Below are 25,490 nucleotides of genomic sequence, written 5' to 3' on the forward strand. Positions count from 1 at the left end.
ATTTTCTCTGTGTCTCAGCTCAGTCCTCCTTGTGGTCTTTTGTCCTCTTCTCCTCTGTTTTTGTCTTTTGTTTTTATCAAATCTTTCAATTTATCATGTTGCTCCTGAGTTCCTGTTCACATTTTGGGCAGCCTGTAACTCACAAATCTGGAACAAATACTGGATGTTTTCTGCATGTTGATGAATTTCAGACTCATCTGTCGAAACTAAATAAGCTCTGGTCTTTGTCTACATTACCCAGGAAAATATTTGGTGTGGAATTCATTATTCTTTTAGAGAGCAAAAGGTTTCCTCCTGGCAAACCTATCATGAAAGTTAGACTCATACAATGTCTTTCTGATTCTGCAGACATGCACTTTCATTTTAACAGAGCCTGCTGTAGGTCCGCTGATAAACATGTAGGATTCTCGGAAACTTCTCTCAGTATCAGGGTTAACGTGCTTGACCTGCTACTCCTGGGGATGTTGGCTAATTTCAAATTAACCTCCCTAAATCCCATACACTTCAAGAACTGCTACAACTGTTATCGGAAAGCTTCGGATAGCTCTTTTGACACCAAAATGATGTCTGAGGTTTAAACAAGTTAAAGCTCCTTCAAAATGTTGAGCAAAGATGTTCTGGTCATGTGCACCTGATGTTAAATGCCTTTTAAAGTGTTTTTAACAGTGATTCCTTACGGGGAATTTAGTTTTTTGTAGTTAAACTTGACAAAAAAATAAATTTTAAAAGGTCTGTATCCAAATATGTTTGAAAAAAAAAGTCTGTTGTAGGGTGTTCTAACTTTTTTCACATCACTGTAGTTGTCTCTCCGACAGGTGTTTTGTCTTTAATCTCTTGGCAATGTCACAGCATGTCACTCAGAGTATCGTTGCGCTATTGTATTTCCAGCTATGTGCTGTAGTTAGGGCTGTAATATTTAGCGAGATGTGTCTGTCAAAATGTTTGAGTTTTAGGGCCAAATGTATTCCAAAGTATTCCTATATTTATGACAATGGATTGTGATTAAGGTTCACAATCCATTGACAGTTATTCACAATAGATCGGGTAGATCCAGATTTTCTTTTAATGTTTACCTCCTATTTGTTTAAATCGAGACGCGTATAGAGGTTTTGGTAAAGAGAGCTCTGTTGCACTGGCCTGAATGTCAAACAATTTGTGCGCAGGATGTGTGGGGTCTGCAGAGAGATTTGTTTGTTGCAAATTAGTACTAAGTTTTCTCTGTACAGTTACATGTTAATTTTGGAGTCATTTGGAATGGTTGAATATATTCGCCATGTTTTCAAGTTAACACATTACTGTGAGTCTTCTCCTAGACTCCAGATGTTATATCAGACAGATGAAGTCCTCACCAGATGACTTCTCAAACAGAATGTGAAGCTTCACATATTAGATGTTATCCGTCCACTTTGTTTATGACTGTTACCTGTGTGAGCGTCCTCAGACTCTGTTCACACACCACCTGATGGGAATGTGGTCCTGCTTCTGAGGACTCCGTAAACTTGTCAGCATTTATTTATCACTGCTGAAGATCCTAACTGCTGACAGGCTTTTTTTCCCAGCATTTGTCAGGATGTATGAGAGAGGGATAGATAAATGTGTTCAAACACAACATCATATATGAATGTTACATGGATTCAATTCCGGTCAACGTTTGTCTTCTGTTTGCATATCTACTCATATAAATACAGCTTTCTTTGTATTACAGGGGTGCTTTTTTTGAAGAAGTAATACAACAAAAGTTTCACTGATAGATTTTATTAATTTATCTGTATTATTATCATCAAATAAAAGCCATAACAAGCATACTTCTGTTATGTATGAGTTTTGTTACCATTATACAGAGTAAAATAAATTATCTAAAAAATATCTTTTACTTACTGTTACTTGTATAACAGCTTTTCATAGACACAAATCACAACAAACTTTACAAAGATCAAAAAAGGAAATTATGTTTAGAAAGATAACAAATCAAATTACACAGGTAATGTAAAACAAATACACAAACGTTTCAAACAATTTTCATGACAAGCAAAGGATTTGCTGAAATCTTGGAGAGCTTGCTGAACAACAACTCTTTTTAATATATTTTTTTTATCTTTGGATTAGCTACAATCAGTTGGCTTGAAAATATCAGCAGTTGTTGTTTTTTAATAGAAAGGATCAAAATCCTTTTAACACACAAATGCAGAAAGAAATACATGCTGATTTTTTATTATTCTGCAGGAAGTCAGGGGAAATGAATTTGCATGAACTCAAACAGTCAAAAATTTAAAAATGAAGCATGCTTGAAGATTTTGATTTCCTGTGAATGACTGAACTGATATTTAGTGGTCTAAACGCTGTTCCTGCTTCACATCTGTGAGTTTCTTGGTTTTACCTCAGAGGTTTTGCCTTGGAAATAGTATTTTTCATGTCATCCCACAAATTTTCTGTTGGAGTAAGGTTGTGGGATTGGGCTGGCCACTTCATAACGTTAACCTTGTAGGTCCGAACAACAAATGGTTCAGTTCCCAGGGGTTTGGGTCATTGTCTTGTTGAAACACCCATTTCTTTAAGTATTTTAATGTTTTGTAAACTGATCTAAAATCCCTGGTATGAAATAAATAGTCCTCTACAAATAACCATTTTCATCAAAGTAGGTGTTCTTCTAAATATTATGTTGAATGACCCCTTTTACTCAGATTTTTAGTGGGGAATGCACTACAAACAACATGTACAACAGTTGCTGCCTTAGAATACCATCAGAGATACGATCTAGGCCTGCTGCAGTACAATGTATTTAGATGACTTAGACTTAGACTTTCTTTATTGTCATTTTGTATGCACAGAGTGCATACAGAACGAAATTTCGTTTTCATACAGCTCAGAAAAATTGCAGTAACTCTACAGGATACCTTGCAGTGAATTACAGTACAGGATGAAAAATGCAGTAATAAATCGCAGTTCAGTTACAGGATAAGTTCCAATTGACTTCTGGGTAAAGTGCAGCAGTGAACAGTAGGCAGTTGAAATGTAAACAAATGTAAACATGCAGTAAGTTTCCAATAAAGTGCAGCATTGATTCAACAGTGGACAGTTACATTGTAAACAATTATGCAGTAATTCCGGATAAAGTGCAGCAGTGGTATTGGAGACTAAGAGTTGAGCAGCATTTATAATGCTGGATAAGGGTACTGTACAAATGTGCAAATCAGCGAGTGTGGGACATAGTCCGTTTTATACTTCAGCAGTTCAACAGTCTGATGGCAGCAGGGAAAAAGCTTTTGCAGAACCTGGTGGTCCTGCAGCGGATGCTGTGGAACCTCTTCCCAGAGGGCAGCAGGGAGAACAGTCCATGGTGAGGGTGTGAGGGGTCCTTGATGATGTTACGGGCTCAGGACACACAGCGCTGCAATGAAATGTCTTTAATGGAGGGAAGAGGAGCCCCGATGATCCCTTCTGCTGTCCTCACCACTCTCCTTGCGTTCTTCCAGTCGGAGGCACTGCAGCCTCCACACCACACAGAGAGAGAGCTGGTCAGAATGCTCTCTATGGTGCTTCTGTAGAAGGTCTTAAGGATGGGCGGGGGCAGGCGGGCTCTCCTCATCCACCGCAGAAAGTACAGTCGCTTTTGTGCCCTCTTCACCAGTGACGTGGTGTTCACAGACCAGCTGAGGTTGTCCATGATGTGCACCCCCAGGAACTTGGTGCTGCTGACCACCTCCACCGCTAAGTTGTTGATGAGCAGTGGAGCGTGGTGAGGCTGGTTCTTCCTGAAGTCGACGATGATCTCCTTCGTCTTCTCCACGTTCAGGATCAGGCTGTTGTCTCTGCACCAGCCCACCAGCTGCTCCACCTCCTCTCTGTAGTCCCGGTCGTTGTCGTCTCTGATCAGGCCCACCACCGTTGTGTCGTCAGCACCGTTTAGATGTCATTGTTATAAACTGTTGATATACTATAAAAAAGTAAAGCTCTTTAATATTCTATAGTCAAACTGAAAACAAAGTATTCTCTTTCTTACAGTCTTGTTATTGGGTTATAATGCAAAAATGATCTGATCTTTAAAGGAGCATTGCACAAGTTTATTCGTTTTTCAGCATCTGATAGATTACACCGAATGGGTCCCATTTCCATACCCTGGAAATTATATGAATAAATATGTATGAAAATGTAAACTTTACAATAAAACATAATGAATTAAATCCTCAGGAAAAATTTTTTTTTTTGGCATTTTGGTGTAACTGTTTGTCATTTATGATTTAATTTATTTCATTCAAAAGAAATCTAAAACATTTTTGTTAAAATACACATTTTAGTTGCGTTCTTGGGTTTTCACTCAGTCCTGCACCTTAACATATTACCCCATTCAGAAAAGTTTGGAATTACCAGAACTCACATGATCAACAGGAAGTTCCAGGGAAGACACATTACCCACTATTACCATGTAGAACAGATTACTGGATCAATGTGTGCTTCTGTGCTTGTTTGTCTCTCTTGTTGTGTCTCTGCTCTGTCTTCTCTAACCCCCAGTCGGTCGAGGCAGATGGCTGTTTATACTGAGCCTGGTTCTGGTTCTGCTGGAGGTTTTTCCTTCCCATTAATGGGGAGTGTTTCTTTCCACTGTCGCTTCATGCTTGCTCAGTATGAGGGATTGCTGCAAAGCCATCAACAATGCAGACGACTCTCCCTGTGGCTCTACGCTTCAGGAGGAATGAATGCTGCTTGTCGGGACTTTGATGCAATCAACTGGTTCCCTTATATAGAATTTTGTTTTGACCAATCTGTATAATCTGACCCAATCTGTATAATTTGATTAATTTTGATTTTGTAAAGTGCTTTGAGATGACATGTTTCATGAATTGGCGCTATATAAATAAAATTGAATTGAATAGAAGAGGAAAAGCACTGATGAACCTTCAGAGACAAATTCAGCAACTACAGCATTAATTGAAGAAACAAACCCAAAAAAGCATTGGGTAAAGTACAAGAAACGAGTCCAATTTATGAAAAAGAATAATCCTTCTCCCCGAACCAAAGTAAAAAGACAGATGAGACAGACCAGACGGCATCCACGCGCAGCCATTCAGAAGACTCTTTTGTTTCACGAGGCTCTGGTGGAAAGCATCCGAAACAAATACCCAAAGGCAAAGGGGGAAAAGGAAAGGCAAATAATTTCAAAAGCCATAACAGGAAAAATTATTCAAAAGTACAGACTACAACGCTTGGCTAGAAATTCATTAGGATTTTCCAAGAAAAGATGGATAAAACAAAAGAATGAGAATATTAGTTATACCTACCAACGTACGCGGAACACAGACTTTCAGATTGTTTGATCAACAGAGTAAATCCTTTCTACTTAAAGGATGATGTAAGTCGCTTCACCCCGGGAAGAGGCAGACCATCACGTGGAAAAAAACATAAAAAGCAGAAAATTTGCACATCAAGTTTTTAGCTGGAGAACAAAGCTCGATGCCCTACTCACTCTACTGTTTGCTTCATCCCTTTTGAGTCGTTCATCCAACTCTGAGTGACTGAGGTACATGCGTCTACAAAATGCATGCAAATCTAGGATTTGTTGTACTTGAGAAGCTTGGAAGTGATAAGTACTGCCAATCCGGATGACCTTGTGAAAGCCATCACATGTGACACAGAGAACATGAACTGCATGTATGGAGAATGCTCTGAATACGAGGAGTACAATGCAGAGAGTCAAGTGAAGCATCTCCAGTGGGTAGTAGAACATAAGGAGCACAAGAATGACACCAGTGGCAAAACATCCAAAATCACAATCAAAAAAGAATTCCAGGCAACACAAGAAGAACTTCAGGGATAGCTAAACCTGCTGCTGCACAGATTTAAGTGACACATGTACAACATAAAAAAAAAACAGTTTATCCACTACAGAGCAGCAGTGAATCCTCGTTTGAGAAGCTCAGTAGAAAACATGAAGAAATGACCTCGCTGTCTATACTGAGAGCATGGGCTATGACTGCAAAAGTGGCTTGTGGACACCTCTGGATGTGCTCCCTGAACATAGTTGAGCGCTGGTGACAAGTGCTTCCAGATTGCTGGTGATCCGCTATGTCTCCAGGGGGACACTGTGCAGAAGGACATTGGGTTTGGGGATGTGTGCACACAAGATTCCCAATCTTACGCTCCGACATGGTTTCTGTGCTGTACTTGCAGACATCATTTTCAGAGAAGTCCACATGAATGAAGCATTCGTGTGGTTCCAAGCCTTGTCTCAGTGCACCATGGAACTTCAGGCGAGCAACGGAAAGGGCGCAGACATTCCTGATGCTGCAGACCTGTTTGCTTTATTGCAAGAGACTGAAACAGCAGTAATGCTGTGTTTTGTTGAGGAAGCAGTAGAGGAAGCTGTTCAAGAGATGCCCAGAGATGTCCTGTCAATTCCGTCCACCACGAGGCTACATCAGGTTGTGACCCATGCCCAAGGAGAACTGACATACAGGGATGTCAGCTGCATCTGCGCAGCAAAACAAATTCTTACCTGTGAATGCTTCAACACAAAACATTTTACACTGAGTCATCCACAGACAACCCCCTCAGCCAAAGAAGTTATGTGGCAATTGAAATTGTTAACCAGTGGTGTGTGGTGAAGTATGGTGGTGACCTGTACCCAGGTGTCATCACAGCGAAACACATGCACAAAATCGGGGTCAATACGTTTTTATGGCCAATGCGTGAAGACATACTGTGGAACCTCATGTGGACGTTGTGGGTATCCTCCCACCTCTGAAGCCAGTCACAGCTGGCTGAATGGAATTTGAATACACTAAAAAGGAAACTAATTTCTGCAATTATCTTTGGTTTTTATTTATTCCAAGTGTTTAATACATTACATGATCATAAATTTAATACATTTGTGCTTTGGGTTTCCGCAAATAGCTAAATGTGCCTTTGCACGTTTTAGAAAAACACACTTTCCATTTATGTATATGGTCTTTTTTTGGATGAAGATAGTCATTATTTCAGTAAATATTGATTATTTCATCAAAATAAAGACTTTATTAACAATGCACAATAAAATTAGATGATACACTTTGGAAAAAAAAAAACTTTTTGGTTGTCCCATATGTGTTTTTGTAACAGGACTGGAAAAAAAAATCAAGCATCTTTGATGTAAAAGTTTGTAAATAAATAAATAAAATCACCTGAGATTGACCAATGCCCATTTTGAATAGTTTGGTACACATATTACTGAATTCAGTTTAAAAAATGTTTAAAAAAAATAATAAAATTTTGGACTTACTACAAAGTAAATGGACTCATCTTGCATAAGCTAGCAGGAGCCAAGGTCTCCAGGAAAACTATAACTATCTGATACAAGTGTTGGCTAGCTCGTGTTATAGTTACAAAGTCCTTCTAAAAAAACTTATTTTATACATTTTTTTTTTTTTCTTTTTGCCAGTGGTATCTCCAGACAACTGTTCAAGTCACATTTAGACGATCTTACGACGATTAGTGACCGATATTTAACACCTCTGGTGCATTTTTTTTTGCCCCTGTGAAAAAGTCTTTAAATATCATTCGTGTGAGAAGTAATTGATAGCACATTTGAACTTTTAACCGATACAAAATCTGATAGGAAAGGCAACATTTGCCATTGGTGTTTTTTTTTTTTTGCAGCTTTTATTTAGCATCTTGCACAAGCTAGTAGCCGAGCAGCTAACACTCTCCAGGGGGACCGTTGGGGGGGGGCTGAGGTTCCACAAGTGTCAGAGTAATTACCCATCGACTACGTGGGAAAACCGCTGGGACACACACACACACACACACACACACACACACACACACACACACACACACACACACACACACACACACACACACACGAAAACAAACTCCCTGCTATCTCTTCATCAAGCTGCACAGCTTGTGCCTGTCTAGGGAACAGCCATGTGATTGTTAGCGTGTCGGTGTGGAGGAAAAACGCCCCTTTCGGAGCGCAGAGAGGAGCAGCGGATGGAGACTTTCGTCCCCCCTCTCCACCTCCACCTCCCCACCTCCTCCCTCCCCTCCAATCATTTCCAAGCCGGGACTCGAAGTGACAACGTCTCATGGCCGGAGTCCGCCTCGCTTTGCTTTAAACTCTCTGTGGATCTATTGGGTGGACTGAAAACGGGCTCTCTGTGTGTGTCTCTGTGTTTTTTAATCCCTGTCAAGGAGGAAGATAATATCGGATCTATGAAAAAACCCACGTGGATTTGTACAATATTTTTCAACCAGAAGGAATGCATATTTTTCTGCTAGTGAAACTAACTTTCCTGCTGTCGCTGATAGGAATAGCACGAGGTGAGTGGCGAAGAGCTGAATGGAAATGACTTTTTACTAACTTACTAACTTTACTAACATGTTGAACTGTTTTTAAAACTTTCTTGTCAGCCTAAGGACCCCCCCCCCCCCCCACACACACACACACACACACACACAACTTCCTGACTGCTTAGAGTTAGTCTCCAACATTCTGATTTCTGATATCTTGCACTTGTTCTATCATAAATTACACGTCTTTTCCTATTCAAGGGGGTCTGCAAACTTCACAACCCAAAGAGCCATTTTGCCCTCGAACCAGCTACATAAAACTCTTTTAGAGTCACAAATCTTAATATGACCCCCAAAAAACTCACCTTATTGATAAGGATCTGCTATTGGTTATCTTTTAAAAACCCTTTCTTTACATTTTTAGGGTTTTAAATGAAGAAAAACTGAAAACCTTTTTTTTTTTTTTTTTTTGCAAAAAGAGAATTGGTTTTAATATCAACATTTGGGAAGTTGATATTTGTGCACAATTATGTAAAAAAAAGTTTAATAAAAGTTGTTTTTATGGCATTCCTTTGTGTAAATTCAGCAGAATTTTGACACGAAAGAGTGAAAAAATCTACAGAAAATCTGCATATTTATAGGTATAATATAGATATTATAACATAATTCTACAGCATTTTTTAGCCTTAATTGTTTAGCGCCATTGTGGAATGTCCCAGAGCCTGTTGTGGCTCTGGAGCCACAGGTTGCAGACCCCTGCCCTAACCTTTCCTAACCTTATCCTGCAACCACCAAAACAAAAACTTTTTCTCGTTTGCAAAAGTGTTTTGGATGTAGTGTTGTTTCTTGTGTGTGCTTTGGCTCTTGTTTTACTTCCTAAATGTTTTGTGCTTTTCCTTCTTAATGCTGTAAAGCTGCGTATTATTAGAGCATGCTGATGTCGAGCCACCGCCAAGTTCTGTCAAACCCACAGAAACTCCAAGCTGAGGTAGCGAGGTGGACTTAAATTGGGCAATTTCTAATCCCTGTGTCAGATGCAAACCCTGCCTCACCTCAAATGTTTGCTTTGTTAAAACAAAATGAAAAAAACAAACTCAGCCGTTTTGCAGCGTGCATGTGTTAAATGTTTGCCTTTGCAGGTCTGAGATGCTCCATGCCCACGGAGTCATGCTTGAACCAAGGGAGGTGTGAAGCAACTCCAGATGGCAACGGAGAGTGCAAGTAGGTGCAACATCTGCTTCTGTCTTCTGAATCCGCGAGTTGTGACGAATGCCTGCTCGGAGGAGTCGGAATGTGGGAACGCCGGCGTCTGAGATGACTCGCCGAGTTTTTGGGGGTTTGCACGGGGAGGGAGGGAGGGAGGGAGGCGAAACGGGCGGCGCTCACCCCGACTGCAGCTATTTCTGGGTGGCAAACGGTCAGGGGGGAGGACGTAGGGCGGGATGAGTGGCGGACCCCTTGTGAGGGCAGGGGGGGGTCACCGGGAGATGCTGTGTTGGGGTATGTGTCGCTGCCGCCACATTCTGTCGTCTCTCCGGCCCTAAATCTTGTTTTTCTTTTCTTTCGCGGAGCGACAGCTGGGTTTGCCAGAAGCTCGGCGACCATTGTTCTGCTCTGCCATTAATTCTGTGTGACTAATCTGGGTGAGGCTTCCCAGAGAGACCCTCAAACTCAGTCCTTTTGCTTCCCCCCCCCCCACACACACACACACACCCTTCTCTTGGGATTTTGTCCCCTCCTCAATGGCCCTCAGTGCACACTCTCTCTGATTGCCCAAGACAGATGGCTAGACCCTTTATAGCCTATTAAAAAATTAAGAAAAGGCTTGTAGAATTGGGGTTTTTTCAGGTTTAAGTGTAAACCTAAAGGGCCTAAGTCTTCCTCTATTGCGTTCTTGTTGAAAGTCCCACACTGACATGAGCAGCAGCAGTCAGGTTCACTCACCGTATGATTGAGCCGGCCGGGTCAAAGCTTCGGACAGCAACAAGTGGGCAGTCATCTTGGAGCCCCGCCACATCTTAATTTGGCCCGGTCATGTATTCACTCGTCACTCACACACGAGCACGCAAGCACACACACACACACACACCCACCTCCACCTCCTCCTCGCTGGGCCACAAAGCCATCATTGTGCCCCTGCACTGTCCTACTCCTCAGACGTCTCCAATTTGACATGGAGATGGGCATCAGGTTGAGCTGGAGCGGGCGCCCAAGGTCAAGCGAGTTGTTGTGTACTTCAGTGGCGCTCTGTTCTCGTCCTGGTCGTTACTGTGGCAATGGACGGACTGTAGAAAGTTCAATGGATGCCAAAGCATTGGTATATTGTCAAAGTTTGAAAACTTTGGTTATTTTAGCTAAGGGTATTTAAAGTAAACCAGCACAAAGTTTAGTTTAGTTTTCTTTTTTCTTTTTTTATCCCTCAAAGGTTATTATTCTTCATACTTAAGACCTTAAGACTGGTGGATGGTTTTGTTTTCAGCAATGCCCTCTGAAGGCGGGAACTGAGACGAAGCAGCCTAGACCAGAAATAATATCTTGCAGATTCCAGTAGGACAATGGATGACCCAAATCAAAGCAGTTCAGGGGCAGAGCTGCTCTCTGGCCAAGGAGATGAGAGATGTCGGGCCGACTCGATGTGGGGCGAGGAAGGATGCTGTTGAGAGATCACATACCTCCTTTGGCACTGTGCTGATTGCCGAGTGATGCGAACTGGTGAGGGGTAGTGTTAACTTGGTGCTTGGAAACCAAAAATTTGAGGTTTGTGATTTAAAAAGATCCTTTTAAAGACAACATTTACTCAAATACAACACTGTATTAGCCCCCTCTCTTATCTTTGTTTTGCTTCCAAGGAACCAGATCTTTTGTAACCTGTTCAATGTTTTTAATCAGTAATATCGCTCGTTCTTAAATTATTTCTGTTGACTTTTGCTTGTTTTTTTTTTTTTCACAAATGTTATGTCCCGTACCTGCACCCGAATATGGAAGCACATTAGCACACGTGTCACAAAGCACAAACGCGAAGGACGAAAGAGGCAAGTGCCAAGCCTAAAAATGCATCAGCATCAGTACCTGAAGGTCATGTACTTAAGAGACAAGAACAAAAAGGCAGCTGACCTGACAAAAGGGTTATCCTTAGAGCGATAGTTAAGGAATATTGCAGTGAGAGTCGCTGGACTGGCGTCTCTAGTTTTCCTTCACTACCCAGAGCAGCGCCACCAGTAGCTTCATACACCAGCAGCTATGCAGCGACACAGACACGAGCCGGAGGTGTTGGCTTTTCAAAATAAAGTATATTTTAACATTTCATGATATTTAAATACATTTTATACTCTGATTATGATTAGAATAAGTGTTCAAATATACAGTAGTTATTCTATATCATATGCTTTACATTGTTTTTACATTGTCCATTGGACGGCTCTTTCCTCAAGGGGGAGGAAGGTTCATAAAATAGCATTTGCAAAAACATTTTAAGGTTTTTCTTTTGTTTAAGAACAAAAATATCGGCTTTGGAGCTGGCCCCTGCTTGAACTAGCTATTAGCCTCTGTCTCGTGAACAAACTGATCTGGCTATATGCAAAATTACAAGAATTATCAACTGCAGCTAATGACTTTTTACCAGAACCTCACTTTCAAGAACTTGAACTACCCCTACAAGTTCATCATCTTCTTTTTGCAATGTTTTTAACCAATAGCGTCTCAGGGATCATCTTCTTGTTGCTAAAGTGCTATTTATTTTGTCAAATTGTTATATTGGTAGCTGCCTTTAGAATCAGTTGGAGAAGTCAGAAAGGATGCCAGTGTCAAAAGTATCAAAAGATCCAGTTTGAAACAGTTTCTTGGTGTTTCTTTGCTTAACGCTAGAGGAGTCTAGGAGCCTTTTTTTATGGATGGATACATAATCCATATTTTAGAGTTAAATGGCAGTAAGAACCAATCCTGTGAAAAGGGTTTGGTCCTGTGTGAAAAGTGAGTGAAAAATCTTCCAATGCCCAATTAAAGAACTTTGTAAAAATGTTATTAAAAACCAGGCTAACTTTAGGACCTTTGCAAACTAGTGTATGTGAATGTAGCTAAAGACATGAGACTGACCTAAGCTGGCCTGATTGCTGTAAGCATCTGTTTGTGGCTGTCTTTAAAGTTCTCATGGAAGGGAAGTACTGTATGTTCTCTGGAGGAAGTCCCCAATCTGACGCTGAACAAAGGTTTCAGCATGCTGAAAAAGTAAAAATTTGTGATAAATGAAATTAATCTTTAACCAACATAGATGAAACACCTGTGGCTGCATGATTGTTTAGCAGCCATATCTTTTTTTTATCTTTTTTTTTTTCTTGGCATCTCTAACTCTGAGATGTCAAGGAGAGCAGCAGCCATTAAGGGTTTAAAAATGTGAGGTTCTAGCTGTTTAACTGCTGAAACCTGTTGGCTTTTTTGGGGTTTGAGCAAGTGATGCCTCAGATAACAATCAGAGCCATTAATTCCTCACCGGTATGTGTCTCCGCTACAGTATTCATTTACCTCAATGAAAGTGAGCCCTTGTCCCTCCAGTTCTGAACATTCTTCAATGGCACCTCTGTTTGCCACAGTCAGATGAGTCTATCTTAACTCCACCTCACATCCTCCACCCCCCCACCCCCCCAACTCCTATTCAGAGTCAGGAAGCAGCCTCGGAGTGGCCTGAGGGAAGAAAAGGTGCCGTATCTGATCATATCATCGCACAAGCAGAAGCACATAGTGCAAGCCTTTTAAATGGCCGCCGTTGCCAGTGTTCGGTTCCCTTTGGCTGTTAAGGGGTTTTCTGGCTGAAAGAAGCCACTTGGTGGTGGAGAACCTCCGCACATTGGATATTTGAGCCTCTGTGCTTGGCATATGCCAGGACAAATTGCATAAACTTTGAACGGAGTCACTGACAGTCTTCACATCTGTGTGTGTATGTGTGTGTTTGAGAAACAAAGGCGTTTCGCGTATTCCAAACCACACTTCCTCTTTTCTATTATTTTGCCTCCTGCCAGACCACCTGCTCGTGGTCTGACGTATAACAACAGTGTGGGCCATCCACGCATCAACACAGCAGCGTGCTCCTTAATACCCATGATTGCTTGTGGTTTTTGCCCATTGAGCTCCACACAAAAACAGATTGACGATATCTGCCAGGTGCGCTTTTAGCTTTCAGTCGCCCACTACCGGACTCAGCAAGTCATTCCCTGAATATTTTTGGAGAAAGGTATGAGATGGCCTTTTATGGAAATTGATTGCAAGTTAAATAGCATTTCTGGTTTCACAGGATAGTATCAATAAGAATTTCACAATCTCCTTGATGATTTTAAATGACATTAACTGTCCACACAACAAGCACATTGTCTAAGTCAGATAGATTGATTATGAGCACATAGTAAATTGATTTAGCCTGTTTGTTTAACTTATCTATTGCACTTTAGCCAGAAATTGTATTCGAAAACTTGAGAAACAACAGGAAGACGGCCATTACTATCTATTACTCCAACCCTGGTGCCTATCTCCAGCAGAAGTAGGGTGAACACTGAACAATATATGCATTTCTGTAATTTCCGATATTTCTGAGTATCGTTCAAAACTGCCTAGGAATAAAAGCACTATGCTCTGTAGTAGGAGTGTCCCGATACAAGTATGAGTACATCAGTTTAGATAATTGCAGATTCCAAGTACTGATACTGAGTATTTAATAAATTGGTACTTATAGATCACAAATAACTTAACAATATCATTGACCACTGAAAATGACTGACCATCAAGAGTGATGAATTCAGTTAGAGATTCAGTTATCATCTCTCTTTCTTTTTCTTTTGGAGGGTAAGCAAACAACCTCTTGGTGTATACCACCACTCCCTAACCCTAAATCTGACCCTAGCCCTTGAGTTGCAGTGTAGCCCAGCTCAGGAGGAAAATTGGTATCAGTTCAGAGTATCGTGTTGCTTTTACAAGTACGAGTGTGAGTACTTGACGCTGGTATCTGTACTTACATTGTTTTAAGCTTAGTTCCCATTCTATGGTTTTCAGCTGTTGCAGATAAAAACTGTTGGTTTGAAAGAATGTGAGACAGGATCCAAGATACATTTCAAACAGAAATGTTCTGGAGAAATTGTGTAGTTTTGTTGTGGCTGTGAATGATGTCTTGATATCATTCACTTATTCCCCCTATTCTCCACCCCTTCCTTTTTAAATGCCTCCAGCAGAACCAGGCTCAATATGAACGGTCATCTGCCTCGAAGGACTGTGGGTTAAATAAGACAGAGCAGAGACACAAAAATGCAAAGAAGCACACATTGATCCAAGAATACTTTCTGTTATAGGTTAATTGCAGATAATCTGCCCCACCTGATTTTGAAAATATTGAGATTTTCTAAAAAGAGATATAAGATCAGAATATATTGTTTGTGTCAAGATGGTCTATGTAGCTTTATAATACTTTTATGTATTTCAGTATATTTATTTTTCAGCTGTTTCCCATATTTATCTAAAGCAGTTTGTTGAAAAAGTTTGCCTGTGAGACATTTTGGATAAAGCTTTGATGCTAGCCATTTGACTGGTTACATGCTGAAGTTGTTGTAATTCCATCGGACAAAGGTCGCAAAAGCAGCAAGACAGGCGTTCCAAACCAACAGTGCATCAATTTTTACCAACCAAGAGCGATGTGTCATACCTGTTTTGACAACCACCAATTTCAATTAATTCTATAGTCTACTAATAGTCAATCAATCATCTTTAGGTTTGATCGGGGATGCCAATCTGTGTTATTTCTTGAGAGCCAGCCCAAAGGGGATCAAAGCCGCACTAAATGAAATTGGGTTGTAAAAATAAACCATTTTCATTAAAGAATGTTCTCAATAACTCACATTGTTGTGAAATAATTTTTTTCATTGTAAGATTATGGGTTACAATCGAGAGTAGCATGGTAAAACCAAAGCTCTAATCTGGGATTGCTGGAAATTGCTGATTGTATTGACTGTAAATTGTCCTCACCGTTAAATAATTATAAATCAAAAGCAGATGTGGATAATATGTAAACTGGCATAGAAATATACAAATCTGTAATTATGTGTCAATACATAAAGTAATAAATGGATGTAAATACCCTGAAAAAAAACATTTAATGGGGTAATTTATCACAGACGGGATGTAAGGATGGGTATTTTTCTGTAACACGTACACACACAACCTGGGGGTTCAGTGTCAGTTACGGCTTCAGACTCCCGGAAAGCCCATAAGTGGTTCCCAGCCTAGTAAAACAGGCTGTGGCAGAAGTCATTAAAGCGGCTCGGTCTCTCAAAAAACACTTACTCACACACACACATGCTAAGTGTTTGGTCCCTGGGGAGAGCCGGCTCTTTCCCATGGGCCGCATCCGTATTGCTCCTAAATTCACAGGGTCACTAATGAAGGCTGCCAGATGTGTGCCGGCCAGGTCAGCTCTCCTGTACGATTACAGAGGAAGGAAAAGAGTGATGAACATAAGGAGAGGGCAAGCGCTGGAGAGTCCTGTAATTTCTGCGGCCAGTAGGGATCCAGCGGTAACTCTGGCCTCAGTTCCACTAAAAACAACCGTGGATTTTCCGACTCAGTTAGTTCGACTCGAGAGGCTACTTTCTAATCCCAGTATAGTCGATTTGTGTGATTGAAGCTAAGTCTAAAAATATGTTTGAGTGACAAGTTTCTCATCTTGCGGATGTAAAGTTGACACGGTGGGGTTAGCCGCGACACACGCTGCTGGGAAAGAACGGGAGAGGGCAAAAGAAAAAAGGGGGGGAGAAAAACAAGGAGGAGAGGCCTCTCTCCCCTTGGGCAAAGCTTTTAAAACAGATCAGACAAGACTAAAGAGGACTTAGCCGAGGCACAGAAGCAAACGGCCAGGAAATGAGAAGTAGAGGAGGTGGTGGTGGTGGGGGGACAGACAGGATGAAGAGAGAGGAAGTCAGAGATACAAACATGGTCCACTAACCCAGTTTGACGAAGGCACCTGAAACATCAGAGGAAAGAAATGTCTGGTTATTAAATCACAGCCACTGGGAAATTAAAAAAACAGATAAGCCTACTGCTGCTAAAAAAAAATAAAACCCTATATTTATTATGATTGTAATAATGTCTAAAACTTTTCTTCTTGTAGATTTTGATAGATAGACTTATGTGAAATTAACGGCCCCTAACGGTGGCAGTGGTTATCGCGCTTTTCTTGCTGTTCTGTTAACATTTGCTCCTTTCAAGAATAGCAAACTAAGATTATCTGGTGAGTTAATCAGGTTATGTGTATGCTTGGGTATTTAGCCTGCAGTCAGTCACCTGTTGCTTGCTAACTGTTGTTTAACCCTTGTCTGTTTTTTGTTTTTTTTGCTGAGCAGAAGTATTTCCAAACAGCCGAATCATTTCACTTGTTAAAAAAGTCTAGAGACCTTTGTTTCTACACCAGCTGAAAGGCAGTGCGCAGGAACAAGAGGGTGCAGGGCCAACTTTGTATTCATTTCTGGTCTAAAGAAAGCGTAAGAAAAGTCAGATCACTCCGTAATTGTAGTTTTTCAGCGGTTTTGGAAACTTTGCAATAAAGAAAGCCTCTTTATTACTTCACCACTGCCTGCTAGTGTTGCCAATGTGTTAAGACTTAATTTCAATGCTGGTGAAGATTCTCAGTCATCCAGGTCATGGTCATTCCAAAAAAAAGGTAATAAACAAAGCAACTGGACTTGTTTTTCGTAGTTGAAGACGTTTCGCTTCCTCTCCAGGAAGCTTTCTCAATTCAAAAAGTCTGGAGTAATGTGCAGTACCAAGCTTTATACTACTGCCTAACAAAGGCCTTGTAATGGCTTAGATAACATGCAAATTCAACAGAAACAGGACCACCCCTCAGTAATGGGCGGTCGTTAAAGACATTAAGCCAGCAGATTGAACCGAAACTGGTCCACTCCTCTGTAACGAGGAGTCGTTAGGGTCGTTATTGGCCTGGCTTAAAGGAACGAAGTTTTGATCACCTGAATGAGGGTGAGAGTTAAGGTGATGGTTGGCCGGAATTAATCCTATAGCTGTGTTGTAAGTTTTTGAGAGTTGAAAATTAATTTCAATCCATGAGGGAATTAAATAATTACAGAAAAGACGTCAGGTGAATGTATATCTGTGATAATGCCCAAACGTAAACGGTAAATTAACTGTATCCCGTGTGGTTAAATGTTCCAATAAAACTGTAGTCTGGTCATAATCTGACTGTTACTTATAAAAACAATAGGGAATATTTACAGTTCTTTTTGTTTAACCAGGTGCTGACACCGTAATTGACTAAATAGACAACCTAATTCACTAATCCTCTTAAACGACGTTCAACGTGATCTCCGTGCAGCTGCGTGAATCCGTGCGCTCTCTCTCTCTCTCTCTCTCTCTCTCTCTCTCTCTCTCTCTCTCTCTCTCTCTCTCTCTCTCTCTCTCTCTCTCTCTCTTTCTCTCTGGGCTTTTATTTGTGTACAGTGCACATGTGTAGCCCACATATCACATCGCTCCATCTGTGTGTGTGTATGTGACCTCAGAAAGATGGCAGATGGCAGATTGGCCAGGAAAACCCCCTTCAGAGCGACGCCTGGCCCCGGGTCAGATGTCACCACAACATCTGCCGCGGGCCCGAGCCGCCGCCCGCGTGGGGCGTTCGCTGAAGGGACGAGCGAAGAAGCGAGGACAGAGGGGAACAATGACGGCTGACAGAGGGGATGATAACAGTATCGTCCTCACCGCGCAGATAATTCCACCGCTGTCCCGCAGTCACATTATACCTCCCAAACCACCTGATATTTGCTCAGCTTCTGATTTGCGCCCTCCTTTTCATGTCTTCTTTATTTACCTTTCCTTCCCCGGGTTTACCTGCTGCCGTCGAGATTATCTGGCTCTGCAGGCCATCAGATTCGGCTTGTTGAAGCAGCTGCTTTGCTCTGTTTGCTTTGAACACAGAAAAGACTCAAACAAGGAGTCTCTGAACATCTTTTATCTTCCCGACCCTCTTTTTTTTTTTTTTACATTATTATTATTACACATTCAAAACCCTCTGGGGGCAAACGTTTCTATGCCTGTAGAAGCTGTATATCCAGACGAGTGTGTCTGACAGGGTTTTGACAAGTTAAAGAACAAACTGTTAGCATTCTTTGCCCAGCGTGCGCTACGGTTGACTTTCTGTTAGCGCCTCGGCTGGCGTGTGTTTGCACAGAGCATCCGTCGGCGTGAAGGGGCGCGGGGGACTTTCTGTTTGTCTTCCAGGCCCTTGTGTGTGAGACGTTGGGCCGCTTCGCCTCTTAAGAGTTTTCTCTCTTCCAGCGAGCCGCCGTGTGCAGCTGCTTACAAGTCTCTATTGAGGTTAAAAATCAGGCCAGGAGACTCTTGGAGTGAAAACTTCTCAAGCTGCTCCCTTTGAGAGCGCAACCAAGCCCGTTCCAGTAGCCTTTCATCCAGACCTCTGTGCTTTGTCCCCCTTGTTTGTGTGTGTGTGTTTTTTGGGGGATTTTGAGCTTTGGTTTTTGCTCACTCTTGGCCCCAAACACTCGAGGGAAACAAAAAAAAAAAGCATACGATCAATTTGGAGTCACCAGCATCAGTTATAAATCTGAACGCGGTGTCCCGCCATGAAAAGAGGCTGTGAGTGGAGGGAACTGGGTTTTTTTTGGAGGGAAAGAACTGGTCGCCAACAACTGTTCGGATTTTAAGAGAGGAAACCAAACCAGCCGGTTCAGGAACACGGGACGTTTTTTCGTAGAAAGATCGTTCAAGACGGCGAGAGGCGCAAAGAGCCGGGAAATGAGAGTAACAGCTGAATGCGCCGGGCCTGGAGCGAGCTTTGAATGGGGAGCTGGCAACGGACCCACTTACGCTCCTTCTCCTTTCTCCTCTTTCTCTTGTTCCTCGTTTCACTTGGAAGAACACAGGAAAAGAGGGAGGCCATTGAAATGAGCCGACGGTGCGGAGAATGTCCGCCTCGTGATGTATGCGGCGTTCTCGCACGGGCAACTTTTTTCGTCGTAGTCCCCATTTGATACGAGAAGTCCGATAAAATCTACTTTTCAGTCTGCGAAGATGTTCTTTGCCTTGTTTTACCCCGCGCTGAGGACAGTAGTAGGACAGGATGCCGTGGAGGGAAGGAAGGAGGCAGACGAGAGGAGGGAGGGGGGGGGTGGCTGGCCAGGGCAGCAGCTGCTGTCTCCTCATTAACATGCGCACCTGCTCCCAGCGGCCTTTTTCCAGCAAGCTCGTGTGGCGCCTCGCGACTCAAGCACTCGCCACCGCTGGGGTTTAACCGGACCGGCCTCCCTCCCTCCTTCTTCCCCACAAACAGAGCAACCCCCCCCCCCCTTCGCCTCACACATGTAACTCACATGCCTCCACTGTTCTTCATGCCGCTTTGCATGCAGAAGAATTTGACACTTTGCTAATGTGAAGATAGCATTAGAGAGCGCCTGGGCTCCTTTTTAACTTTCTCATTCTTCTAAAATTGTCACATTGCGACTGTGCACTGCAAAAAAGGGAACTAAAATTAAGTAAATTGTTCTTGAAATGAGTACATTACTTCTTGATTTGAGCAGGTAAATAAGATTATTTGCCAATGGAATAAGATTTTTGCACCTAAAGCAGGAACAATTCATCTCCATCATCATTTTTCAAGTGCAGAATATCTAATTATCTTATTTTAGGGGTAGAACTACTAATCCCACTGGCAAATAGTCTAATAATAATTTTACTTACTTTTACACTGCAAAAACGGACCTAAAATAAGAAAATGTTCTTAAAATTTGTGTATTTGTCCTTGATCTGTGCAGGTAAATAAGATTATCTGCCAATGGAATGAGTATTTTAACCCCTAAAATAAGATAATTAGACATTCTGCACTTGAAATAAGATGATGGAGATGAGTTGCAAGGACAGATACACTCATTTTAAGAAAATATTACTTATTTTGAGTTCAGTTTTTGCAGTGTAGTTCCCTTTTTGCAGTTTGATTGCCAGTTTAATACAAACTGCACCGACACGCTGGATCAGACTCGCTTCTGGATGAGCATGGCTTAGAGTCGGTTTGCTCGTTCTGTTTAGACTATAAACAGAATTTTTGCAGAAGTTGACCGTCTTCTCTTTTGCTTCAGTAAGCTCAAACCAAAGTGAAACGAAATGCTTTTTGGATATCGTGATTTTAGTATTGAGGTTGAATCTGAAAAGAAAGACACAAAAAAAACAACAACATATTATCTGAGTACACCCTGCTACAAAATAAATTTAAAAACATACAAGGTCATTACATGGCCTTTGCTAACACTTATCTAAAACATTGTCATTTTGGGGGGAAAAATTAAATTTCATCACAGATTTAAAAGATTATTTAAAAAAAAAACAACTTTTGGGGAGCACTGGTGGCGCAGCGGGTAGCGCAACCCATAGTCGACCCGGGTTCGACTCCGACCTTTTAAACCTTTTATTCTGGCTAAGTTGTGTCACTAAAACAATGCTGCGTTGGTACTAAGGGACCAAAATAGTGCTAAACAACCACTTCAACCAGCCTGAACCGTAAAAACAAGGCAGCATGGATCCACATCTTCATTTTAACACAGCATTCTGACACTACCTTCTGAATATGGCAGCTGACATGAAGACTCGTCGGACCGGGCGGAGTTTGTTTGCACTCTTGTGCACTCTTATTGTTCTGTTTTGGCGAGGATGTGTGAATTTCAGCCTTACTTTATTTTTGTTAGCTGCCAGGAGTGGCAGCTGGAGGGATCTTTTGCCGCTTCAGACCATTTGTTTTCCTTACAGAGATGGTGTTCTGCACACCTTGGGTTTGAGAAGGTGTCATTTGACCTAGCCTTGCCTTTCTATCTTCTCAAACCAGTCTGCCCATTACTCTCTGACATCACCGGGGCTTTTTCATCTGTTTCCTCACCATTCTCTACAAACCCCAAGAGATAGTTGTGTTTGCAAATCATGTAGATGAGCGGTTCACTGCAAAAATAGAACTAAAAATAAGAAAATCTTTCTTGGAATTTAAGTATTTTTCCTTGATTTGAGCAGGTAAATAGGACTAATTTCCAATGTAATAAGATTTTTGCACTTAAAATAGAAACAATTCATCTCCATCATCTTATTTCAAGTGTAGTATATCTAATTATCTAATTTTAGGGGTAAAAATACTCATTCCATTGGCAAATAAATTTATTTTCCTGCTCAAATCAAGGGCAAATACATTCTTTTCAAGAAAATGTTACTTATTTTTAGTTCTCTTTTTCAATTCAATTCAATTCAATTTTATTTATATAGCGCCAAATCATGAAACATGTCATCTCAAGGCACTTTACAAAGTCAAGTTCAATCATATTATACAGATTGGGTCAGATTATACAGATTGGTCAAAAATGTCCTATATAAGGAAACCAGTTGATTGCATCAAAGTCCCGACAAGCAGCATTCACTCCTGGGGAACCGTAGAGCCACAGGAAGAGTCATCTGCATTGTACATGGCTTTGCTGCAATCCCTCATACTGAGCAAGCATGAAGCGACAGTGGGAAGAAAAACCACCCATTAACGGGGAAAAAAAAACCTCCGGCAGAACCGGGCTCAGTATGAACGGTCATCTGCCTCGACCGACTGGGGTTACAGAAGACAGAACAGAGACACAACAAGAGAGACAAAAAAGCACAGAAGCACACATTGGTCTAGTAATCTGTTCTACATTAGATGGTAGTAGCGGGTGAGCCGTCTTCTCTGGATGATGTCACAGTTAACAGAACGCCAGACCAGGTGTACCTACTATGAAGAGAAAAGAGAGAGAACAGAAAGTTAAAGCAGAAATGACAACACATAATGCATAATTGAAGAACAGTAGAACTCAATATAGTGAGGAAAATTAGATCCTGATATACTCCAGTAACCTAAGCCTATAGCAGTAAAACTATAAAGGTGGCTGAGAGTAACATGAGTCACTAGTTATAATTTTTGTCAAAAAGAAAAGTTTTAAGCCTAGTCTTAAAAGTAGACAGGGTGTCTGCCTCACGGACCAAAACTGGGAGTTGGTTCCACAGGAGAGGAGCCTGATAGCTAAAGGATCTGCCTCCCATTCTACTTTTAGAGACTCTAGGAACCACCAGCAGACCTGCGGTCTGAGAGCGAAGTGCTCTGTTAGGAACATACGGGGTAATCAGAGCTCTGATATATGATGGAGTTTGATTATGAAGGGCTTTATACGTTAGAAGAAGAATTTTAAATTCTATTCTTGATTTAACAGGAAGCCAATGAAGGGAAGCTAAAATTGGAGAAATATGATCCCTCTTGTTGATTTTCATCAGAACTCTTGCTGCAGCATTTTGGATCAGCTGAAGGCTTTGAACTGCATTTTGTGGAATTCCTGATAGTAAAGAATTACAATAGTCCAGCCTTGAAGTAACAAATGCATGGACCAGTTTTTCAGCATCACTCCTGGACAGAATGTTTCTAATTTTGGCGATATTCCGGAGGTGAAAAAAGGAAACTCTGGAAACCTGTTTAATATGGGATTTAAATGACATGTCTTGGTCAAAAATAACACCAAGATTTTTTACTTTATTACCAGAGGCCAGTTTAATGCCACCCAGATTAAGTGATTGATTAAGAAGTTTATTTTTTGAGGACTCTGGCCCAAAGATTAAAACTTCGGTCTTGTCAGAATTTAGATGCAGGAAATTTAAAGTCATCCAGCTTTTGATGTCATCAAGACATGACTGCAGTCGAAGTAATTGATTAGATTCATCAGGATTTATGGATAAATATAGCTGAGTATCATCAGCATAACAGTGGAAATTAATCCCATGCTGTCTGATAATTTTGCCTATCGGAAGCATATATATAGTAAATAGAATTGGTCCAAGGACTGAACCCTGTGGTACTCCACAGGTGACCCTAGAGTTTGAGGAAGATTTATTATTAACATGAACAAATTGGAATCTGTCTGACAGATAAGATTTAAACCAGCCTAATGCTTTCCCCTTAATCCCTACAGTATGTTCAAGTCTTTGTAGGAGAATATTGTGATCAACTGTATCAAACGCAGCACTGAGATCTAACAGGACAAGTATAGACACAAGTCCATTATCTGAGGCCATGAGAATATCATTAGTGACCTTCACCAGAGCTGTTTCAGTGCTATGATGAGCTCTGAAGCCTGACTGAAACTCCTCAAGTAGGTCATTACTTTGTAAATGTTCACAAAGTTGATTAGCAACTACTTTCTCAAGAATTTTAGATAAGAAAAGAAGATTAGATATAGGTCTGTAATTTACTAACTCATCTTGATCAAGAGAAGGTTTCTTAAGTAAAGGTTTAATAACAGCTACTTTCAAAACCTGTGGTACATATCCATTTACTAAGGATAGATTAATCATGTCTAAAATAGGACCACTGATCAGAGGGAATGCCTCCTTAAACAACTTGGTTGGGATTGGGTCTAACATACAGGTAGAAGGTTTAGATGAAGCTAAAATTTTAGATAGCTCAGAAAGCTCTACTGCTTTTAAACAGTTCAAACACTGCGCAGATTCTAAAGATTCCTCCAATGCTGCCTCACTTACTGAGGACGAGGTAATCATGTTTGGGAGGATGCCAATTATTTTATTTTTAATGGCATCAATTTTATTTATGAAGAATCCCATAAAATCATTACTACTGAGAGCTAAGGGAATGGATGGATCAACAGAGCTGTGGCTCTGGGTAAGTTTGGCAACTGTACTAAAGAGAAATCTAGGATTATTTTTATTCTCTTCAATTAATGATGAAAAATATGCTGCTCTAACTCTGCAGAGGGTCTTGTTATACAACAATAGTCTGTCCCTCCAGATTAAGTAGGATTCCTCTTGGTGTGTAGAGCGCCATTTTCTCTCCAATTTCCTAACATTGCGCTTCAAGGAACGCAGCTCTGAATTAAACCAAGGAGCCAGCTTCCTGTGAATAATCACCTTCTTTTTCAAGGGAGCTACATTGTCTAATGCAGAACGCAATGAGGAAGTCACATTGTTAGCAAAGGTATCGATTTGTGAATGGGAAGAAACAGCAATGCTGCCATCTACAGGGCATTTCTGCAATACTGAGGATATTAAGAAGGGGACAGACTCTTTAAGTTTTGATACAGCATTATCCGATAAAAATCTACTATAATGGAACCCTCTTTTGGGGGTGGAGAATTCAGTTAGATTAAACTCAAATGTTATTAAAAATGATCAGACAGGACAGGGTTGTGAGGAAATACTGTTAATTCTTCACAATCAATGCCATATGTCAGCACAAGGTCTAAAGTATGGAGCCGAGAGTGCGTCGGTTCATGCACATTTTGAGCAAAACCAATTGAATCTAGGATAGTTTTAAAGGCTACACTAAGGTTATCACATTCAGTGTCAACATGGATGTTAAAATCACCCACTATAATAACCTTATCAGTATTTAACACCAAATCAGATAAGAAATCTGACAACTCATCCAAAAACTGAGTGTAAGGGCCTGGTGGACGATACAAAACAACAAACAGAAGAGGTTTTATTGCTTTGCAGTTTGGATGAGGGAAACTGAGGGTTAAATGTTCAAAAGAACTGTAATTATTAGTTGGCCTGGGACTAATTAATAAATCAGACTGAAAGATAGTTGCCACTCCTCCTCCTCTTCCCACAGATCTGGGAATGTGGAAATTTGAATAACTGGAGGGGGTTGACTCATTTTTGCAGTGTTCTTGTTTAGTTTTGAGTTCCAGTAAGTCATCTTCACCACATAACGGTGCCTAAATGCTACCAGCTGGTTCAGTCTCTGATAACACACAACTGAACAGCTGTACCTAATAAAGTGGCCGGTCAGTTGTAGCTGATGCACTTTTGCTCTGTCACACTGGAGCTCCAACCATTTAGTTTTTACATAGAATGAGAAATTACCAAGGCCAAAGGGGACATTTATAAATCAATTCATGGATCAATAGGTTAGAACCATCCATGTTTTGTCTAAATCCATCCATCCATCCATCCATCCATCCATCCATCCATCGTCTTCTGCTTATCCCAGATCGGGACAACCCTGATGTAGTCTAATGGCCACTGGGAACAAGCTCGACTTGCGGACTCAACTTTTACTTTGAACGTGGGAAGATCGGATAACTCTTAAAACATACCAAGATACCCCAAATGTCTAAATTAAAAGCTTTAAGTCATCTAAAAAAGGAGAGGCACATTTTTCTATA

The 25,490-nt window shown here is 41.1% G+C and overlaps 1 protein-coding gene across 1 annotated transcript in view; it reads left to right on the forward strand.

Moving 5' to 3' along the window:
- Positions 1-8,021: 8,021 nt before the first annotated feature.
- The window catches only part of LOC105937247 (notch receptor 1), a 64,150-nt gene continuing 46,681 nt past the window's right edge, over positions 8,022-25,490 (forward strand). Inside the window, exons 1-2 of the mRNA XM_036144065.1 lie at positions 8,022-8,295; positions 9,405-9,486. Of these exons, the coding sequence (XP_035999958.1) occupies positions 8,235-8,295; positions 9,405-9,486 (143 nt within the window). The 5' untranslated portion in view covers positions 8,022-8,234. The remainder of the gene's footprint in view (positions 8,296-9,404; positions 9,487-25,490) is intronic.

The sequence above is a fragment of the Fundulus heteroclitus genome, chromosome 12 (assembly GCF_011125445.2).
Source record: "Fundulus heteroclitus isolate FHET01 chromosome 12, MU-UCD_Fhet_4.1, whole genome shotgun sequence".
NCBI lineage: Eukaryota > Metazoa > Chordata > Actinopteri > Cyprinodontiformes > Fundulidae > Fundulus > Fundulus heteroclitus.